The 23454-nt window shown below is 41.0% G+C and overlaps 2 protein-coding genes across 4 annotated transcripts in view; one reads left to right on the forward strand and one right to left on the reverse strand.

Annotated features, from left to right (window-relative positions):
* The window catches only part of rp1l1a (rp1 like 1a), a 14706-nt gene extending 9420 nt beyond the window's left edge, over positions 1-5286 (forward strand). The window contains exons 6-8 of the mRNA XM_005739887.1: positions 6-927; positions 1023-2036; positions 2798-5286. Of these exons, the coding sequence (XP_005739944.1) occupies positions 6-927; positions 1023-2036; positions 2798-3229 (2368 nt within the window). The 3' untranslated portion in view covers positions 3230-5286. The remainder of the gene's footprint in view (positions 1-5; positions 928-1022; positions 2037-2797) is intronic.
* Positions 5287-7946: 2660 nt separating this feature from the next.
* Positions 7947-21948, reverse strand: gckr (glucokinase (hexokinase 4) regulator). Of its 3 annotated transcripts, none has more exons than XM_005739854.1 (19): positions 21719-21948; positions 17753-17902; positions 17604-17672; positions 17445-17513; positions 17136-17209; positions 16955-17021; positions 16828-16881; positions 16564-16658; positions 16359-16464; positions 16123-16241; positions 13881-13979; positions 13557-13654; positions 13357-13433; positions 11301-11397; positions 11119-11228; positions 9819-9902; positions 9385-9525; positions 8965-9096; positions 7947-8163 (listed from the first exon to the last, which is right to left on the reverse strand). In XM_005739854.1, exons 1-19 carry the CDS (start codon positions 21767-21769, stop codon positions 8050-8052), a joined length of 1806 nt encoding a protein of 601 aa, XP_005739911.1. In that variant the 5' UTR covers positions 21770-21948; the 3' UTR covers positions 7947-8049. The 3 variants fall into 3 exon arrangements, with proteins under 3 accessions (XP_005739911.1, XP_005739910.1, XP_005739912.1); XM_005739853.1 differs by having other exon boundaries at positions 8965-9099; XM_005739855.1 differs by having other exon boundaries at positions 8965-9099; positions 17753-17868; positions 21719-21773.
* Positions 21949-23454: the final 1506 nt, after the last annotated feature.

The following is a 23454-nucleotide window of genomic DNA, read 5'->3' on the forward strand; positions in this document are numbered from 1 at the left end:
GGTCTTTTGGACTGTTTGGCCCAGCTCCAGCTCATTGAGCCTTCATTGGGCCCTGGCTGTGATGTACAGAAGGGTCGCAGCCAGCAGTATGAAGACATAATGGCTATCCTTCATTCCCTGTGGCTCACTGAGCCTGGGAACATCCAAGCCAAGGAGACAAAGGAGAACAAGAACAGTAGCCCAGAGCAGGTGACACCACCAAGGTCCTCATCTGGGGTGGATATGAGCAGTGGCTCTGCAGGTTCAGGGAAGGAAAATGGCAATCAAGGAGAAGATGAGACACCTCCAAAAGAGAGAGAATCTCTACAAGCACACGAGGTAGCAGAGAACATTGTAGAAGAGGAGGAAGAGGGAAATGAAATGGCAGGAGATACAGATATTGAGACAGAACACAAGGAAACATTCACAGACCAAGCTAAGGCAGACACAGCAGAGGAACCAGTGCAAAGTGAAGAAGCTCCTCAAAAAAGCGAAAGCTCCAAACCCTCAGAGTCATCAGACAAGACCTCTGCCAAAGACAGTTCCAAATCTCCCACCGATAATGAGCACGAGACATTGGAAGACTCTAGTACAGGCACACCCCCAACTGTTCTTCGAGCATCTTTGGCCAAAAGACCATCCCAAGACCCTGACCCAGTGTGGGTACTTCACCTTCTGAAGAAGCTTGAAAAACAGTTTATGGTCCACTACATTAATGCAGTGGCAGAGTTCAAAGTTCGATGGGATCTAGATGACAGTCACATCCTGGACACCATGATATGCGAGCTGAGGGATGAGGTGAGCCGACGCATCCAGGGCAGTATTGAACGTGAAATGAGGAAGATTCAGGGTCGAGCGGGGAGAGGTGGTAGGTCACCTCGGCCGCCACAAGGAACACATCTCTCCAGAGAGTCCACTACAACAGAGAAGAGACGTCAGATGTTGAAGGTAAATCTACCACAAACTGTCTTCATAGCAGAGGATACTGCTTGGATGACATAAATTGTTGGATTTAATTTTTGTTTGTTTGTTTGTCTTTTTAGATTATGAAGAAACAGTCGGTGAAGACCAGCGAGTCCCTCAGCGACGGAGAGATGACGGGGGAGTTCAGCGACCAGCGAAGTGACGACGAATACTGTCCATGCGAAGCTTGTGTTCGCAAGAAAATGGCTGCACGGCCTTTCAAAATCAACCCGCTAGCGGCTGAAGCACCGGTGATGAAGGACTTTGACCTACTTAAGATACTTCAGCTGAAGAAAAGCCCAGCCCCTGCAACCGTGCCGCAGCCTGCGGCAGTGGAAGACGAAAGCCAGGCGGCTGTAGACGACGATGGGAGGAATTTAGACGTAGTCCAGGAGGAAGAGGAAGACGAGGAAACCAAAGAGGACATCAGAGCTGTTGTTGTTTTAGAGGAGACGATTGCAGAGGAAGATGAAGAGGCTGAAAAAGAAAACAATGACGGTAAAGCAAGGGAAGAAGAGGAGACAGAAGATGAACAGGAGGAAAATGAGGAAAGTGATGCAAGCAAAGAGGAGGAGGAAGAAGAAGGAACAAGTGGTGAAGAAGTGAGAGAAGATGAGACATCAGAAACTGGAGGGGAGGATGAAGAACATCAGTGTAAGTGTACCAGAAACGAGGATGAGAGTGACCAAGAGGAGGATGGAGAGGAGCAAACAGGAGAGGATGAAGAAGACATGGGAGAAGATGAAACAGAGGAAAATGAGGGAGACACAGGAACTGGCGAAGAAGAGGAGACAAGCGACCAAGACACAGTAAAAGAGGCGTCAGTGGGCAAAGGAGAAACCCCAGAAAATGAAGAGAGTGATGAGAGAGTAGACGATAAAGAAAAACCCACCGAGGGTGAAAGTGTGGAAGAGGGGGAGGATAGTGCTGCAGAAATGACAGAAAATGAAAAGTCGACATTGTCAAAGGAGGTTGCAGAGAGGGACAGTGCGTCAGCAGAGGGTGAAGATGACGAGGAAGACGACACAGGAGAGGGTGAATCGAGTGAGGAACAGGAAGGGGAGGCATCTGAAAAGGAAAGAACCTCGCCACAGGTAAATGTGAACCATGTTTTTACTGAAGTTTATTCAGTAATTATTATATATAACACAAAGGATAGCATTGTTTTCTTTTTTTCTTTTAAAGGACAGTCACTTTCATGTTAGTAAAACAGCACTGCACTCATGGAAGTTTAACCGCATTGATTAAAGATGTCAGATAGGCCAACAAACATGATCAGACTGACTCTCCAGCTTAATTTTGACTCCCCTTTAGTGCCGTGCAGTACCGCAAATTATTGTATCAATCCAATACAAGTGAATACAGAATACAAAGTGAATACAAAACACCACTGAGTCCCTGAACAACAAACTGCGCTGTTCCTTAAAGAGGAATCTGACCTATTGCATCCTCACCACTAATTCTAAGCCTGTGGGAAAAGATAATCTCGCCATCCAATTAGAGAGCCTGAACAAATCTGTTTTGTTTGGCACCAACATGAAGCTTCCGCTGATGGACGTATGCTGCTTTTGCCAGTTACAAAAAAAGCTTCAACATGTTAAAAATACTTTTAAACTGTGTATTTTTGCCTCCATCGGAAGCTGAAACCGGTTAAGGATCAGTTTGGTGATATTATTTACGGGCACCTCCCTGCACTGATTAACTCATTTTAATCTCACACATTAATTTGGTGGTACTATGTAAGCATCTTGTAGATGTAATTACAGCACTCTAATGCCCAATTCATCTAATTAAAACTGCTCAGAAATCATTTATGCTCAGAAATCATTTATTGTTATCTCATTTAACCCTACAGGGGCAGGACGCGATTCCAGCTGCCTGCATGACCGAGGGAGAGGAGGCAGACGCGGAAGACTCGGACATAGATAGCAAACGTTCGAGCGACACCACTGCTGACAAATCAGGATCGGAGGAGAAGGAAGAAAGTGGAGAAGACAAAGATGAGGAGGAAGATGCTGTTAAAGAGTTCAAGCCAGAGGAAGAGGAAGAGGATAAGGCAAATGGAAGCAAAAGAGAGGATGGTGCTCTTCTGCATCAGTTCACCAGAACCTCAGTGGAGTCCCAGCCTGGCTCATTGGAGGACATCGACGCTGAGTCCCCACAAAATCCTGTGGACTCCACTGAAGTGTCCAAAACGGCTGACAGCATATCCACAGGTGGTAGCAATGGCAAGAGAAGGAGCCGGTCACCAGCCAAGGTCAAGCAACTCAAACCGAAAGAGGATTAAGACAAACTGGACAGTTTTTGGATACACCTCAGGACACTTTCAAAGACTATTCGCCAGGTGAATCCCCAACTTAGTGACATAGTTTTAAAAACATAATTTGCTCTTTCTGGGACTACACTGGATCAACATAGGCATTTTTATAGGTTTAAAGACTCACTTAAAAACTTGAAGCACTTTATTAATCCAGATCTTGTTTAGGAGGAACAAAACTAATTTATGTTACAAAAGCAAAATGAAACTTGAAACCAGTCTATCGTACATTTATTGTGTTTATAATGGATCTGTGTATATTTTTGAAGTTAACTGTATGTAAGAAGGCATATGAGAATATATTTTTGAAAAACTAACACTTGGTATCTATGGGCGACTTATCAGAACTCAGTTTAGTGCTCAGTGGACAGATTTATTGCTGTATTGAATGGAATAGCTTTTTATATTTACTACACGTTAGCTCAGCCGTGGCAGTTGTATTTATTGGGTTATCGGTTCAGTTCTGCGATTATTTCTTGGAGCTGTATCATTGAGTCAATGCTGGATTCTCAGGGTTTTGGTCACCCAGCTTGCTTTGATTTTTTTTACCCTGAAAAACATACTAGAAGTAATCCTTGAAGGTCTTTTATGAACTGTGGGTTTTTTGTCATATTTCACCCTGCTTATAAAACAAAGTGACTGGGTGTGCATCAGAAGTTAGTGAGGGTGGTCTCTGCCGCTGCAGCTACGGAAAAACCCCAAACTATTCTACTCTACTGCTCTTCAAACCATGTCTTCATTATATATATATTTAGTTGTCAAAACTTGTCATTAAGTGTACAAAGGAAGTCATAAAATGTTATCGTCATGGAGATTTAAAAAAAGGTAATTTCCTAGCTTACCTATTATCTTAACTACTTGTTTAAATCTTTAACCTGTTAAATCAATTGTTTAAACCTATACAAGTCTGTAATGTGATTACATTAGAATCTTTTTTTTTTTAAAAATAGGCTTGTTTGCTTTCTTGCTGAGCTAGTGTGAAGACTTATCAGCACTATCAAGCGTACACACTTAAAAGCTAGAATTAGCTTAGCTTAGCATAGCTAATTACTGACCTTTAGAGTGTCTAATAAACTAATGTCATTTTTATTGTCCTCTAAACAAAGCTAGCTCACAGTTTCCTTTTTCTTCCAGTGTTAAGTTAAATAAAGCTCATTAACTCCCAACTTTGTATTCATTTAGCATTTAGCTTGCATACATAAATGTTTTCTTAGTCAATTCTTAGCAAGAAAGTAAACAGCTGTATTTTTCAAAATGTCAAAGTATTCTATTTTCACGTACCTTCAAATAATACATACTGTACTTTAATAACAATGTATTATCTTTGAATTCTTGACAGTAAGAATGTGTTTTAACTGTGCTGTACCTCACTGTATTTATGTAATCCTATTACTGTGATCATACCGTAAATGCTTTTTGTCCCAGGAGAAGCAGTGTGCAGCATGTAGCTGCAGGAAATTTTAGGAGACGACAGCCTGACTTTAAGGTTGATGTAAACCTTTCTCTGCTGCTTTGGTAAAGGAGTCTCCTTAGGTGTGTTACATGCTGTAGATACTGGCGGAGTTTGCACACCAGCCATGTGGAACAACAGCGTGAAGCGTGTTACTGATGCCTTATTGTATCCATGGTTACATAGAGGATGATCGACACAAACAGAGGAGGAGATCACACTTAAGTTAGTGGCTCTCCATTAGACTCACAAAGCCTGTTAAACAAGCTGGAATGAGTCAAAGCTGCTGTTAAAGGCTTCAGGCTTACTCTTCAACTGTATATTAGAGCAGGGACACTGCACACGGTCAGTGTGTGCTCAGGACAGTGAGAATGAGGCGCTTATCTCTTACTGCTTAGTTTGACAAAAGCCTCCTATTTTGTGGTACCAAGAAGGTGTGTGTGCCTATGCTGTTACTGGTCTGTCTGTCCGTCCACTAATCTTAAGCATCACAAAGTGAACATCATGTACTTAGAGCAAATGATTATATGAATGTAATGATACTGACAGAAATAAAATAAATGCACTGAATGGTAATTCTCCAAATGTTCTATAATAATCTGGACACATTTCTGTAACTCAGCAGTGTTTGATGGAGCTGAAACTCCAAGTCAGTTATGCAAGCTTGTATCGTGGAAGTACGTCTATTAGTCAGATGAAATGAAACTAGAGCTCTTTGGTCATAGAAACATTGATTATGTTTAAAGAAAGATTGGAGAGTGGTCTTTTCTTTAGTCTTTAGTTTCTCCTACACCATGCAGCGCATCGGCCAGCTATTGATGTCCATTGTTGTTGATCAGCTGCTATTGCTTCGGCTTCATCCAAGTTAACGCTGGCATGCTCCAGATCATCTATTATGGTCCGACACCAGGTGGTCTTAGGACCTCCTCTTTTGCGTTTCCCTCTATGTGGAAACCATGTCATGGCGACTTTGGCTAGCCGGTGAAGGAGTAGGCAAAGGAATTTTGCTGCAAACCGAAATCAACATTGAGCAACAATATCGGCTAGGGGAAGCATGCCTGCTCTGTGTAGCACCTCTTTGTTCATTATCCGGTCCCAGAATTTGCCGGAGGCCACGTTGTTGGAGCACGTTCAGCTGACGGATTGTTGCATTTGTTGATTGCCATGTCTCGCTAACGTAGAGGGTGATTGGGATAACAATGGAGTTGAACAGATGAATCTTGATCGGCGTGTTCAGTAAAGTTGAGTTCCAGATGTGCTGTAACTCCAGACACCATGCCAATCCTGGAACAGACATCTCGATCGGAGACATCGTCGTTTGAGATAATGCTACCTAGGTAGCAGAAATTCTCAACTTCGTCAACTTGTACTCTGGTACTCAAATGTAAGCATAACCCACACGAAGTACCTATCTTCTTGGCGCTTATTCATAATCCGGTCTTCGCTGCCTCTCGTAAGTTCTTGTTGAGTGGAGCCTAGGAGTGCGATGTCCACACTGACAAGTTTCCGCTCTTCTCTCCAGAAAATACCAGCGTTCATTTGATCAACCAATTGCCACGTGTCCGGCAGGCACTTAGTAGTTTCATGCTGTATAACCCAATAACACCGCAATCCCCACAGTGAAACACGGTGGTGAGAGTATTATGATGTTGGGATCCTTCAGTGTGTCTGGAACTGGGAATCTTGTCAAGGTGGAAGGAATCATGAAGGAGAAAGGATATGTGAAGATTTTTAAAGAAAACCTCAAGCAGTCAGCAGCAAAACTGTGTTTGGGTCATCACTTTATTTTCCAACATGACCATAACCCAAAACATATGTTGCTTCTGGTGAAGAACAGTGTATCTAACATGCCTGTTTTGGTGTGTTAACCTCGTTCCAGGATCAACATTGCAACTAAGCAATCATGTTGTCATAGCTTCGCAATGTGGATAAAAAAAGAAGAAAAATACCCTTCTTTATATAAAACTTTCTTGTCAGACAAATGGTAAGAATTTGAAGTGTTTTCTTTATTAATTTTATTGATATAATGAATATATTATCAAGTTTGGTTTCCTCTTAGCCTTAGGTTTGCTAATGATACTTTTTAATAGCATTAGTTAACTTCTTGACTAAAGATAATTGAATGCTCAGACATATTGGTTAGTTGCGATGTTGATCTGGGACTAACGTTATTATGATGTTGGGACAACGCCAGCACGGAGATATCAGATCTTGCGGTGTGTGTGAAAAACTGCCCCAGAAGACCTAAGTGAATGTGACTGACTGGCCAGGACAAGGCCCTGATTTGTTTAATAATTCTGTCCTCATCTGTAAATGATTGTTAAATGCAGTGAAATGTCTAAAAATGTCAGTTCCTCTAATGGCCACTTGAGGTTGCTCCAAAAGTGAGTTATACCCACAGACCACCATGCTAACATGCCCAGCTTTAGAGTACTGAAACGCAAACTTACATTAATAAGTCTAGTTACATGGTGATTAGCTTAGGTTAGCATGGCATCTAACCAGAAAGAAACAGCTAGCATGGCTATAAACTCAAAAGCTACAGGTGAAAGGAACTTCCACTAGTAGCGGTTTAGAGACAATTAGACACTTTGATTGTGGAACAAATTTGTTTCTGTGTATAGATCGAAACCCAAGAAATGAGAGAGAGCAAGATGTGTCCTTCTACTTTCAGGTTATTAAGCTACGCTAATCACTTCCCGGCTTTAGTCTTACACATAATAAAGTGCAATGATCTCAGGCCCTTTACTTCCATTTATTACTGCACTTGTTAACATCATGCTACAAAATCAAACAGCCAGCAGTGTAAGTAATAAATGGTTTATGAAGTAAAATCACTGTGATTTTATAGGTGGCAAACAGAAATGCTGAGAATTGTGTCCTAACGCTTTCTGATCCAGACCTGATGTGCACTTCATCTTCTTGGGACCTCCTTCTCTCTGGGCTTCGCCGCTGTGTTTGGCTCTCCTCCAGTGGAGTTCCAAAGCTGTTCAACCTCTCTCTCAAGATACTCACACATAAACCACGCTAATCCCCGACCTGTGAGTAAGTTGAGCAAAAGAGGGATTGAGATTGACTTACATCACACGGACAGATCCTGCTGAGCCTTTAAACTCCAGAAAACACTTACAGAACATAGAGTGTCAGGCTTTCTAACATAGTTTAGTGAATTTGAGTCAAAAAGGCTAAAACTTTCATTATCTTAGAAAACACACTTTTTTAAATTTACTTATTTTATTTCAATCACATTAAATTAAAACAGAAGTATGTTCATTTAAGAGTGAGATAAAAGTGCTCAAATCTGTGTTTTGTATGTAAGATTTTAACTTAACGGCCTCCGTTACCACATCCACTGAGCCACGGCTTCCCTAACAATTGGCTGCTGCTTCAAATGTGACTCCGCCTCCACGAGTGACCAACCGGTAAGTAAAATGACCAAAGCCAGAGGGACCACCTTAAAAAGAGGGAGACAACATGATACAGCCGTTTAGTTCCTCTCTCTTCAGTTATTCAGCTCTTTATGTGATTTCCGTACCAGAAACCAGATTTTTCTTCAACCATGTGGGTCATTCTACATAAAGTAATTTATTCAATTTAATTCACTTTTATTTATATACTGCAAAATCACAACAAAACAACAACAGTGAGACAAACCCCTACTAGCAAGCGCTCAGCGACAGTGGGAAGGAAAAACTCCCTTTTAACAGGAAGAAACTTCCAGCAGAACCAGACACAGGAAAGGGCGGCAATCAGCTGTGACTGGTTGGGGGTGAGGGGAAGAAGACCAAAGTTAACTTCTAAACATGATTCTTTCTATGTCACAAGCATCTTTGGATCAATGGACAATCTGACGACGAGCAAAATCAAGCAAAGAGACGAGGAGTGCCACAGCAGTTGGCACTTCCCCTCTGAAATGGAGTAAAATGAGTAAAAGTGAATGTGATGTAATCCCAAGAGAAAACTATCACAGCCTGAGACCCTCTTGATTATAAGAACTTTGATAAAAACCTCCAACCTCTTACACAGAACCAATGAACAGCAATATAGTAGTTTTCACAGCTATAGGCTAATGTGTCGAAATAATATTATTTTAAAAAACGGTTGTTTTTAAATTCTAAAATGTGTTTCAACATATGTTTGTAAAGCTTTTTAAAGCACTTACCTATAACTGAAAGAGGTAATGACAAGAAGAAACCTTTTTTAAAATCGGGTTTCTGGTATGGATCTGTCAGCAACATGCACATCACCTCTTTACCTTGGTGCTGTTTCTGGCAAAGCACGTGTGTGTGGTGATGTCAGAGGATGTCATCTCCAGTGTCAGCATGTCTACTCGGTAGATTGCCTTTAAAAGAGCTTCCTCACATTTTTCCTCTGGACATGCAGAAAGCTTCTGAAAATAGAATGATTAAGCCTTAATTTACCTCTAAGTTATAGTAAGTTATAGTCTTCTTTGCTGAATGTGCTGCACGTAAACAGAAAGAAAAGTAAGAAGATGGACTTATTTAAAAAAACAAAAACACTTTGCCCTGTGGGTTCCCATCATGTTGTTTATTGGTTACTAAAAAAAAGGGCATAGTGTGAAAATTGTAGTCAGTAATCATGAAAAGGACGGAGCACAAACAGTACACCCTGTAATGCAGTGTTTAAACTTTGTTAGCATTTTACATCACAGTACCTGGAGTAAACGCGTGGCCCTGCGGTACAGTTTAGTGTTGGTGACCTGCAGGTCAATCATGTGGTTCTGGTATATCTTCCCCTTTAAGACATGAGCTCCAGTGCTCACAGCGTTCAGCACCAGCTTGGTGGACAGCTCCCGCTGCTCACACAGAAAAGTTATTGATTTTCCTTCCCCTGCATTTATAAAAACCACACTGAGAGGAAACATTAAAGAAAATAACCTGCCATCCAAAATAAGATCTACAGAAGCAAGAAAAATTGAGAATCAATAAAGATGACTTTTTTTGTATTTATCTCTTTATATGGGTGCAAGCGTCTCTAAGGAAAGAAGGTGGCAGAAATATAATGACAGAGCATTTAATATTATATTATTTCTCATGCTTCAGTGAGTTGTTGGGCTAATGTGTGTCAAAGTGTGTGTGTATACTGTACCATATGCTGCAAGGTCCCTGAAACAAGTGCTTCTTGAGGCCAAGTTATCTTTAGTGTAGATAAACACAGTTTTTTGATGTCGTCCTGCAAAGAAAAGATACCCACATTAATACCCAAGTACAGTTGTTATAAAAGGTTGTGAACCTTGATTTTTGTATCAGTTAATGCTAATATGTTATCTGATTTTCATATAAGACACAATTGTAGCCAGACACCATCTGACTACACTATACCCAGACACATTCATGATCACTCATGGTTCAGGCTGGAAGAACTTAGTCAGACGTTTGTATACAATACAAACCCACTAATGTCCCACAGTAAGCTGAACCACGACCAGGCCCTTTTGGTAACCATCAGCTTCTGGCTTAATATTTGATCAGTCTTCCTGGCAGAATTCATAGAGTTCACTTAAATTGGTAGATTTACTACCACAGACCTGACTTTAAACTAATCTTTTTTACACTGGGAAAGAGAAACTACCAGTTGTAGTCCATCCAAAACATTCCCTCAAGGAACTCCTGAGACATTCAAGGTTAAAGTACAGGTTTGAGATCAAAGATGTACTGAAATTTCATCCAGGTGTTCCTCAGATGTTCCCGAATTGGAAATGGAAAGAAATGAGAACCTGAACACATAATGCCTCTAGCAACAGCTGTCACTGGCACATCCCAAGTTTGCAACAGAGCACTTCGGGATGTTGTTCCGTTGACAGATGAGAAAGAATTTGTTGTGATACCTCAGGGCATGGAAAACCTGTAATTACTGAGGGAACAACTGATTTAACAGTCTATAAACATATTTTAAAGAGGGCTTTGAGTGCAGCAGTACATAACCTGAAACAAAATGGCTAATGAAATGAAATTCATATTTTTAAATGCCAAAATACTGATGTACTGAAATAGTTTTGTAGCTGATGGAGGTTGTTATGCTAAAGAAGGTCTTACAACATCTTGGCTCATGCTAATGTCAAAGCAATGCAGTTAAACCTTGAACAGGTGTTCATACATGCAGTGCGCACAGCAGTGTGCATGTTTGTAAAATCCATCAGTCAGCACTGTGTGTGAAACACGATTCAAGATTAACGTGTGAACACAGACCTCGCTGTAGGCTGAGTGATTGTCAAGTCACTGCCAAAATGAAAAATACAGCTTATTTTTTAAAATGACAGTTTGGGCTGGACATGTGAATAACAGTGCAGTTTGTGTGTTATTAGTTTAGCTAGATCCTTTCTGTCTCTAATTGTGACTCCATAAAGATCAGACAATAATATTGCAGTTCCAAAACTTCAGACATCTACTTGTTGTAAAGAAGCTGCTGTGTCTCCATCAGCCTGGTGATAAACAGCATGGAGGTTGGGCGTCTTTTCTCTCACTCTGCGGGCCATGTTACCCACTTCAGTGGCGTCATCTGTGGAGAGAGGCTGTCAAAACACTTGCTGCTCTGGAAAAAATCCAAGTTACAAACAAAGCGCCGTCTCACCGGAGTGCGTGTAGATTAGCAGCACGGTGTCCTTATCAGTAAGACACGGCAGGATCAGATGTAGGAAGTCCTCATGTGCTATGGAGAACTTGGGGCCCTACAGGAAAGACATAGTTTCAGAGAAAACTATGGTATAGCCAGGACCACTGAAGAAGAAGAAGACTGGTATTAGCATCTCTCTGCCCTGTCACATGTTTATAATGAAAGCAAAGGGCAGCGTGGCCTCAGCACAGAACAGAACGGCAACGATGACAGAAGATGTGGAGCTGAGCTGGAGGTGGGTTGGAAGGTGGCGTGCGGCAATAACAGCTGTGGAAAGCTGGTCACCGAGGCGTGCCATGGTTCAACTGTTTTGGGGAGGGGGGGGGGTGTATTCTTAGTTAATATTTGAGTTTCAGTTTTACTGTTTTTACACTTCAGAGAACTTTGGGGTGTTTTGCTTGTAGAGGCTTTGAATCTTTTTTATTTTAGTATGTATTCTACTTTTTGGTTCTCTGTGTGTTATCTATGTCTGTCACTGTCATGTCTTAGTATTTATTTGTTCAAGGTTAATCTTTATCTATTTAAGTCAGTTTGACTTCCTCCCTTTTCCCTCATTTCCGACTTTCACTCTTCCCTGATAGTTTCCACCCTGTGTCCTGTTGCCCTAATTAGTGTAATAGGACACGCCTCTCTTTGACGGGGTGTCTACTAATAGTATGTTTCCCCTTTTTTTCCATTGTGATATTCTTGTGATTCTTCTGGAAGTTTCTTCCTCTTAAAAGGGACTTTTTCCTTCCCACTGTCGCCAAGTGCTTGTGCAAAGAGGGACATCAGATTGTTGGGTTTTTCTCTGTATTAGTGTAGCGTCTTTACCTTACAATATAAACCGCCTTGAGGTGACTGTTTTTGTGATTTGGCCCTTTAAACTGAAATAAAATAAATTGAATTCAATGTTTGTTCTCTTGGACTGCCTCCTTGCCTCCTGTATCTTGGATTTTGGGTCCTTTAATAAGACTTAATGATTCACACAGTTTGAAAAACTGTAGCAGTATGGCTATATCACATTTTCCAGTTGAATGTGTAGAAGGATGTCAGATGATGCAGGCTAAGTTTGGCTCTGTTCCTTGCATTCAGATTATTTTGCTAATACACATTTATGACTTGGTGGTGATCTGGTCATAAATGTTAGTAGAAAAACATCTGGAGCCATAAGTTCGGTCTTGTAAGATCCTGGGGATCCGCTGAGGCTGGGATGCTAGGAAATCAAGTGTAAGTCAGAACTAGTCAGAGACAATAACCCCTTGTACTACCTGCTAGCTAAATTTGTGGCAGCAGGCACCTCAGCATGCACTTGCTAGCTTTAATGCTTTATAAATATGTTATTTTTCTCTGTTTTCTACATTAATCTTGCTCATTTTTTTCCATTATTCCGAGGGGGACACAAAGAAGTGGTTGTATTTTAGTCAGCTAATCTGTGTAGAATGAATTCTTTATTTATGTTTCCTAACTGGGGACCTAGATGTGGTTCTCTGTTCAACATTCATATTAGCCCATTCATATAATCCCTACCCTGAAACAGGTGAATGCTGGAGCAAACATGTAATTTTATGTCTAAATGACTGATAGAGTGCCCTGTAAGTCCTACCGACACTGATATGAAAATCTAATTAACACCAACAAGCGGTATAATTAAAAAAAAAAGATTAAGGAACATTGAGCAGATACAGCAGTGTGTATTTTACTCTAATCCTGCTCTAGTCTCTGCTCTGCAGAGACAGATGTGTCATTGCAAGGTACACAACAAGACCTGGATGTTAATGTTAATTGGATTTTACAGGATTTCAGACATGTTATTACTTTGTGTGGCCTTGTTTCAAACCCACAGACATGTTAGAATAGAAATCTCCATGCTTGCAGTCAGCTGGTAGTGGCAGGATTTCTGTAGAAGAAGAATCTGTGCACTTCACTGTGAATTGGTTGAGCATTGTGTGAAATGAAAGATTTGATGCAGTAATTACTTCATCGTTTATCTTTTGTCTAAATAGATGTTATTACATTGTTTTCTTTCACACACCAGTGAAGTTAAGGGACCGTCATTGTTATTCAGCTCTCTGTATCCTCCTCTGATGAAGCCTCGAACGTCTTCATAGTCTGTGCCACACACACACACACAGTTTCCATCACTAGTTGCGATGCGAAACAAAAAGAAAAAAAAGACATTTTCTTTATGGCAGTGTAGTTTGGCTCCTAATGAGGACCTCGCACTGCGCTTACCTGCACCAAATGTGGGGCTACACTCACTGGCATCAATGAGGCCCAGCAAAGCCAGCGAACCCCAGCCCAGGTAATACACGTGCCTGCTGCACTGCAAACTGAAACACAGCCAGATGCACATCAGACTGAAACTGCCGTATGGCAACAAGTTAAGTATCTGTAGTCATTTTTGCTTCTATGCTTTTTGTGCTGATTCATTAACTAATTCAGTTGTCACCTGCACTAACTGCTAGAACCAGTGTGCTGCTATAAATCAACATACTTCGTTTTCTTTTTCAGTGAGTTTCGAGGCGTCAGTTAAAGATGTCGGATGAGATGTTCTACCTTTGTCCCGCTGCCTCCACCAGAGTAGTGATGCCGTCAGTCTGAGAGTACGTGACAGCCAGTGTTCTCTCATATGCCATCATGTGCTGCAGAACACCACTATTGAACAGACACAAAAACAAAGCACAGAGTGCAGATTTTTGTGTCTATCATCATGCCAAACAGATTCTCTTTTCTGTAATGACCTCTAGAGGTCAGCAAAACCCAATAAAATACGCTGTGGTGTACTCCAATACACATAACAGCTTTTCTATGGTCTCAAAATGTGGTCATAAATATTTTGTACTTGTAAATCAGGATTTGTATGTGTAAAAAAAAAAAAATTGTGCGTGCATAAAAAAGATTTTTCAAAAAAAGCGCCCCTCCGACAGCCAAACCCATCTGTTCTCTGATTGGATTGTTACATTTGTGATTGACATGACATTGACCAATAAGATGAAAGGAAGAAAAATAGGGTCAAAATTTGTACTTGTAATTTGCAGGGGTTTTTTTGGCTAAGTCCACACACAAATCTTTTTTACGTACACACAATTTTTTTTACACATGCAAATCTTTTTTACACACACACAAATTTTACACATGCAAATCTTTTTTACACACACACAAATTTTACACATGCAAATCTTTTTTTACACAGACACAAATTTTACACATGCAAATCTTTTTTACACACACACAAATTTTTTTTACACATACAAATTTTTTTTACACATACAAAACCGATTTACAAGTACAAAATATTTATGACCACATTTTGAGCCCATACTTTTCTGCTTAATCTCAACTTGCTGGTGATGTCAGCTTCAAGGACATTTCAGTAAATTTTCTGTAGGTTATGAGAACATGAGCAGATACTAAATTGATACATGCAACTGACAAGCACACAATGTGAGTTATTGTGAGTAAAGATGGGTTATGATGGAGACCCAGAAGTAACTGTACATTCTGTCTTTTTATTATTTTATTAAATACACATGAAACTATTTTGGTTCAGCTGTTCTTGTATAGTCTTCCAATCAGTATCAATCAATCAAAAAAGATAAAAACCTATAAAAACCCTGAAAACCATAAATTTCACACCCGAGTCTCGACTCTCACAGCCTGGTATCAGACGGCCCGGTACCAAACGACTCACGGACCAGTCTCTGCCCGGGGGTTGGGGACCGCTACTCTAAGCGACTGGCGTGAATAATGGGCAGAACAATTACATTCTCCTCCACTAGAGGGCAGTACAACTACCTGCTCTAATTGAATGGGTTGCCAACTGCCAGTAAAATAGAAGAAGATGAAGAAGAAATTACATAATAGTGAGACAATGCAGCGCATAATAGCAATAACTAAATATTTGAAAAGAAAAAGTAGCCAGTCTGACCTGGGTCCTGGAGAAAACTCCGACCCAGATGAAGGCCCTAGCATGAGTGCTGATCAGAAGAAAGCAAAAAAGGTATACTGGGGACAAACTGAGTCAATTCCACTATGCCTGGTGTGAGGGGAAAAATTATCAATATGCTTTTTGTGACATTTTTGTTTGGTGGTGCGGTTCTGAAACGCTGCACTAGATGGACTAGGCCTAGTCCAAAATGTATGCTCACTTAAAGCTTATGTTATTTATGTGGTTATTTATGTGGTCTGTGTATTTGATCGAAATCTATTGTTTCACTTAGTAGAATTTCTTTGCAACACAGGAAACTTCCATAAACATAAACTGTCAAACAAATGACACAGACTCAGGAATTTCTAGCAGATGAGAAACACGGCAGTTCATCCCCCAGGCCTAAGGAAGGCTTTAATATGTAACTGGTAATATATGAACCAGTGGCACCATCATCTAAATCCTTACTTGTAGGCCACTTTGAAGTAGGTATACAGTGGTCCCTCGCTTTAACGCGGTTCACTTTTCGCAGCCTCGCTGTCTCGCAGATTTTTGGGGGGCAATTTTGCATGCTGCTTTTTGGGGGGGTTTGACAGCACGTTGTGTTCTGCGTCCTGATTGGCTGTAGACCATTGTCAATCAATCTCCTCCGTGCCGTGCTTCCAGTGCAGTACAGAATGTGTTCAGCTTGTCAAATTTACATAAATCATTGGTCGCTAGCAGTGACTCTGAAGTGCTGCACTGTATGTTTGTAAGTTTTCTGTCCCTTTAGCTAATCTTGTGGCACACTTGCAACAGCAACATGCCAAGAGTTAGCATGTTCATGACATTACATGGCATATGACACATGACATATGTCTTCCAGCTTACTTATGTGTGATAGGTGTGTTGGAGGAAGTGGCAGCATGAGCAGCAGAGAAGGCAGCTTCCAGGAGAATCTTAGTTGCACTGCCTCCCTTCATCCTGGAGGACCCACTGATGGCTTCGGGCTGAACAGACACACACAGTCACCAGCCAATCATAAACACACCGCTCACTTACTTTTTTGAATATAAATGCACATCGACCGTAATGTGTAGGGCATCAAGTTCAAAAGGTACAAGTACCCCAACTGCTGGGTTAATGAGGAAGGCCTTCTGGCTTTTTGCAAGTTCTTGCATCCTTTGTACCACACTGTGAAACGTGAAGGTGCAGTCTTGTATGGGCTCATCTCTACATACATAAAGACAGTTTGTTTCAAAGACAAAATGGATATTTATTCACAACTTATCACATATCATACATTCATTGCAAATATTTAAAGTCCTGTACCTGGCCTGATGTGCAGGGTTGAAGCCAACCAGCACAGGTGTGTAGACTTCAGGGTGCTGCAAGCAGAAATCCAGCTGCCCTGCCACAAATGGAGCCTATGGGGGCAGAAATCGCACACACGAGAAGTTAAGAGTTGTGAACGCCAAAACTCAAAGGTTGATCTCGAGTTACCTGCAGATTGAATTGTTTCTCAGGTATGAGCAAGGTAAACCTTATTTGCTATAGACTATTCAAACTCTGACCTCAGAGCTGAGGCTGACTTACAGACAGTCCACAGGAAATGCCAATGAACAAGACTCGCTTCTTTCCCTCACACACCTGCAGAGAACAACATGCTGTGGTCAAAATGCTCTCACAAAACACAAGACACACACTCCAGGATGTCCCAGACCTTCTTCAGATTGAGCACGCCCAGTCTGGGGTCGTCTTCGGGAGCCTCTTGAGAGGAAAGCAGAGCTCTGAGGACATGATACCAGAACATGTATGTGTGCATATGTCAGGTTAATTACAGGATTTTAATCAAGCAAAAAAATTGCTGCTGGTTATATTCTCTTTACACAACCCCAACTCACCTGTCTCCTCCTGCAATGATGTATGAATACACTTCACTTTGGTTCAGCTGACTCAGTGCTTTGTTGAAGCCTGACTAACAACACAAACAGACAATAAACACACAATACAGGAAGCATTTTTTTTCCATGAGCAAGAGAGATCTGATCACATAATTTAATTAAGAGCCATTTTCCTCATATTACTGGCAGGGTCTGTTTCGTTCTGCTCTGGCTCACTGTGCACTTGATTTTCCATTATGAACGTTCAAGTAACTGATACGCTTTCCAGAAGCCTGAACAGCGCAGAGAGTATTTCAGGACAACTTTTACCGAGATCAGGAAAGCCAGTCGACCAGAAGTGCCACAACCGCTCATCACAACACAGCTCTCCTGAGGATCCTGTTAAAGACACAGAAGGCACAATAGCCTATGCCCAACTGACCGACGCAAATACAGATCCAAATATTGAGGGAGGAGAAAAAAAGGCACCTTTATTATGACCTCCACCCTTTTAGCAACCTCCATTAAGGTTTTCACCACTTGGTCACTCAAAAGCCTCTGAAATGAGATTTAAAGAAATTCTCAAAAGGAAATTTTGAGAATACATTTTCCCATCATGAAGGCTAGTACTGATATACCTGGTAGATCGTTCCTGCCTCTTTCTGGAACATCTGGGAATCACAAACTTGTAACATCTTCACAATGCTATAGGCCGAAGCTCGGTCGATGTCACGTGTCAGGGGGTTAGACTTCTCTGAAACAGGAAGTGAAGGCTCATAATCTGCGGACTAAGAAACAACAAATTAGACTGACGACTAACTGACTTCTATCTTTGAAAAGTGAATCCAACATGAAAAAAATTGCATCATTTTGAAGGACCATCAAAGCCCGATCGCTGTGACTGACCTCAGGCTTATATAACAATGAGAAAAATGGCCCTCTGCCTTGACCTTCCTGATGAGTTTATGAGTTCAAATCAATCATTTCACCTCATGGTGTATAAAACATGTTCATTTTATACATGCCGGTCAGTCTCAGTGTCACGGTATCCTCGTTGACTAAAGACCTGTGATTAATAAGTTGTTAGCAGTTTCACAATCACTTCTGCCTCATGCTGGTCACATCCAGTTTTCAAACAGCAAGATGGCGGCGGTAAAAGTTCTCAGCACTAAGCTTCAAAACAGGACTTTTATAACTGTTATAACTTTAAAAAAGGTGGCCAAGTAGTTAGGTCCATCTTTTATACGGTTTATTACGTACCTAGAATAAATAGATGGCATGAAGCAAACTACGTTTACCTGAGCTAGCATAAAATGAATGAAGCAAGTAAGATCCAGCAGTCAACTACTTTAGCTAGCATAAAGTAGCTAACATGAAGCAAGGATGAGCCAAATGGGGAAAACGTAAGGTTGGTTACCTTAGCTAGAATAAATACTGTACAGCACAGCGTCAGCACCACGGAAATACACGGATACATCCGTAGACTCGAGACACAATGCATTTTTGGGACTTTCAGGTGTATGGACCAATGTTTTATTTTCTGAACAAACCAGAAATCTTTAATGAGCAGCTAGATTTGTCTCGCATTAACTGGCTGAGTTAATGCCAGTTAATGTGACATCGAAGCAGCTGTAATCCACAGCTGTGTGTGTTCATGGAGCTTGCATTTTCACCTGCTGGACATCACTACACCTGACAAGTTTAACTGTCTTCAGAACATTGCAGAGGCCTTATTGACAGTATTTGGCTCTAAATATCTGTGTGAGCAGATTTTCTCTCACATGAGTCCTCAGGTAGCCGTCTGAATGCTGGACACTCGGAGACCCGTGTCTCTGAGTGGGAGACCAGAGATCACATAACATGTGTGTCTCTGTATTAACAAACACGCCATATTGGCTTAGTTTATTTTTCTTATCATTGTTGTGAGGAGACCATAAATAGCATTTGTATTTTCTGTTGTACAGTTCATTTGATGTTATGGATAAAAAGTCTTTTTTTGTTTCAAAATAGCTGATAACTATTTGCTGATAGCTGCCAACATCTGCAAACAAATATAATTCTATAAAGTGGTTCTATAGAAAGTGTGTAACTGTTCATATAGAGCGTTATTAAATTTATTGCTAATGCAATCATATGGCACACTGACCTCTGAGGAAATTTTAAATGGCACTCACCATCAGAAAGGTTGCCTACCCCTGATATAGCACCTTTCAAGATAAAATCACAAAGTGCTTTACAAAGGCAGAAAACAGACATTAAGTCCACAGATCTCAAACTCAAAGGGAGCGAGTTCCAGAGTCTGGGAGCCGCTGATACAAACGCTCTGTCACCTTTTGTTTTTAACCTTGTATGCTGGACAACAAGCAACCCCTGGTCACAAGACCTCAGGGACCTGCTGGGGTGATAAGGAAGAAGAAGATCACTTATGTAAGTTGGAGCTACACCGTGCAGGGCCCTATAGGTCATGATTATGATCTTAAAATGGACCCTGAACTTGACAGGGAGCCAATGCAGCTGAATCAGCAGGAGAGTGGCATGGGAGTATTTGTGATGCTTTATCAGAAGCCTAGCAGCAGCATTCTGAACACCCTGCAGTCGTTCCAGGGAGGCATTACTTAAGCAAGTAAACAAGGAATTACAATAGTCTAAGCGAGATGAAACAAAAACATGAATAATCATTTCCAATTCGGAACGTGACACAATGGGACTCAGCTTAGCGATATTTCTTAAATGGTAAAAACAAGAGCGAACCAAAGATTTAACGTGTGTGTCCAGCGTCAGAGCTGGATCAAATGTAACACCAAGGTTCCTAATGGAGGATTTAATATAAAAAGCAAAAGGGCCTATATTATTAACCACGTGGGGAACAAATTTCTCAGGAGCAAAGACTTCCGTTTTATCAGCATTTAGTTGAAGGTAATTACCAGCCATCCACTCTAACGAAATCTAAGCAGGACTGCAAGATTTGGAGCTTAGAAACATCAGGTGGCCTAAAAGAGATATATAGCTGAATATCATCTGCATAACAATTATATGAAATATCAGAGAAAGAGCTAAGAAGTTGCAGAAGAGGGAGTAAATACAACAAAAACAATAATGGTCCCAAGACAGAGCCCTGAGGCACCCCATAGGCAAGAGAGCTGACAGAGGATCTGAACTTAGAGGTAGCCACAGAGAAAGATCGATTTGACAAATAGGATTTAAACCATTCCAATGCGGTACCCGATACACCCACCCAGTGGTTTAATCTATCTAATAAAATAAGATGATAAACAGTGTCAAAAGCAGAGGTCAGATCCAGCAACATCAAAACAGTGCACTCTCCAGCATCACAATTCATCAAAATATCATTAGACACTCTAAGAAGTGCAGTTTCGGTAGTGTGAGCCTTACGAAAGCCAGATTGAAATTTATCAAGAATGTTATGTTCATCTAGAACAACTGTGAGTTGCTTGGCCACAACCCTGTTGTCTGATATTGAAATTTGTTTGATGATCTGAACTAAGTGTAACAAATATGGACAAAAAAGAAAAACTTTTTTACAGCACTGCATAAAGAAATGAGATGTGGATCACGATTATAGTTGCCAACTGTCCCGTTTTAGCCGGAACATCCCGTATAATGATCAAAATATAATATATTGACCTTACGAATATCAAATCTGATTTGACTGCAATTGTATCAGACGAGTGTTTTATAGTGTTTGTGCCCAGTTAGCGACGGTCCCTGACGAACAATATGTATGAGGAGTAATGCGTGATTTGTAAAATTAGGACTCCGTTTGGTCTCCGTAGCATAGAAACCTGGCTAATTGTATTTGCAGTATTTGATTTGAATATTTTTTTATTTTTTGCTTGTTTGTGATTTCTGTCATCATTTACTGCATTTTTCTTTATTGATGTAACGTGAGGGTTCACTAGATGGTTGGGAATCTCTCTGAATAATTAGGAACAGCAAGACGGAGACGGATAACTTTTTAGCAGCCTCTTTACTTTTAGCACACTGCCACAACAACCCACACTTCCTGTGTGCCGCCCTCATGAATACTTCACTGGCCTCTCAGAAGCCAGGAAATCTTATACTCAGATCAAAACAGGGAAAACAACCAGGTAGATATAACACATACTTATTACTGGTTTGAACATGCATGTCTAAACATTCAAACATGTAAACATGTAAATATCAAAACACGTAACCACCAAATAGCTACATAACTAGCTTTATAACCTTTGTAAACACCTCTTTGTATATCAAAGTAGATTTAAATTTACTTCTACACTTTACATTGATTTAGATGAGGTATTGATTAACCGAATGCCAAAGTTTTACTGTATTTTTACTGTAAGACTATGAACACACAGTGCATATTTACACTATGCCCAGCTGGCTGTGCACGCCAGAGTCTCCATTATTTGATAGTTTAAAAGTTAGCAACCCTAATCAAGACTTTTTCACAATAATGTATCAAACCAAATCCTGTCTGTAGCTATACAAAATATTTACCACTATATTTACTGTCAAAAGCGGTGTTAACCTTCTCATCTAACTCTTTGCAGGAAAAGAAATCACTTCCCTAAATAGTCCGCCGATTTCTATAAACTTACTTCCCATTGACGTAAAGTGGAAACACCATAAGTCCAGTCTAATCCTGCCATTGTCCACTTTATCTGGCAAAAATGGTCACTGGTAACGATTTGCAGAGAAAACAGAAACTGCGAGCGAAAGGGGGAAGTGGGCGGGACCCGATTTAACTTTGCTCAACTTCCAGGCCGGCAACTAAAAAGTGACAACGAATGAGAATGAAGAATGCCGTTGATTGACACATGACCTGGTAGTAAATATAATAGAGGGTCACCCAGGCAACAGCAGCTTGGAAAGTCCGCCGTCAGCTTCGAAACGATACGTGAGGAACGAATCGCTTCGAGGCAGCTACAGTCCTAACAAACGCTCCAGCCTGTCTGTTTGTTTACAGCATCTCAGAATAAAAACCACAAAGGGCACCGCTCTGTCTGTAGTAGCAAAGTTCACCTACTTGACCTTTGAGACCGGGAAAAGGGAAACACACACACACAATCACCACTATGAGCACCTGTGTGTTTATCTGGCAAATGTCATTCCTGAAAATAAAGTGTAGCCGTCTCTATTTAACGGAACCAACGATCAAACATTTCCGATCCCTGGTTTTAAATCATGCTGCCACAGTAGCAGTTAACATGGAGATCAAACTGAAAGCTCAGCATTAGAAAGTCTTTGATCTCAGCTCCGAGAGTGCTGGCGTAGTTTAAATAAGAACCTCTTCTTCCATCATTATCCAACATGCTTTTCAACCCTACAACGTACCAAAAGACCCAACTGATTCTCAGCAGTGAAAATATTTACACCACAGCAGATTGTGGAGTCTAATATATTTCATCACTCCTCCAAACTCCCACCAGTCTCTCGTGGCTGCCGGCTAATTGCTGTCAGCGACACTGCAGAGAGGACATTTTTCACATCATGTTCCATCAACAAAGAAAAGACTAATGTTATTTCTCCTCGCACTTCATAAATCGTGTCGCCTCTTTTCTCTCTCTCTCCCACATGAAATGAATTAGAATTTTCAGTGAAGGCCTGTGACTTTGTAGTGATGCATTTGTACTTCTCATTAATGGCTCACACTGTTTATTAAAGATACCAGACATCTGAAGCACAGTTTGACTCAATCAAATATGACTCAGTCCAACACCAGAGCTGTGCGTGGGACTCTGTGGGAAGTCACAACCAGGACATGTCTCCACCATAGTTTGTTGGCTGCACCAACTCAGGATATTGAGGGGTAAAACCACAGCTACAAACAGCAGAGCTCAGCTGTTCAAAGGAAAAACAGGATTACGTGATTTGATACAATCAGGTAATTTAATCTAGTTATCTCAATCAATCCTCCAGTTTCTGTTGTTTAAATAATTTAAATCGGATAAGGGTTACTTTGATCCAAAATATTAGGAGTACTCTGATCCCAGCAGAGGGCTGGATTCAGACTGGATTGCAAAGGAAACGTGAAATAAAAACTCAAAATGTTCTCAGCAAACGGTGTAAAAATGCAGTGATGCAATTCTCTTAACTCTGACTTATACACTGCTCAAAAACTTACACTTCAAAAATACATCAGCTCTAAATGGGAAAAAATCATGCTGGAGACATTGAGGGTTAGCAGGAGAGACCATGCGCTTACCTGCTGCTCTCTGGCAGGTAGCTCCATGCCCTCCTGGGTTTTAAATGCACCTTAGAACACACATGCATCAACACTACAATGAGCGGGTGGAGGGAGGTTTGGAGTCTTCTCTCACCCCCATTCTCTGCG

Source organism: Pundamilia nyererei, unplaced genomic scaffold, assembly GCF_000239375.1.
Source record: "Pundamilia nyererei isolate P.nyererei 1_Seehausen unplaced genomic scaffold, PunNye1.0 scaffold00094, whole genome shotgun sequence".
Classification (NCBI taxonomy): Eukaryota; Metazoa; Chordata; class Actinopteri; order Cichliformes; family Cichlidae; genus Pundamilia; species Pundamilia nyererei.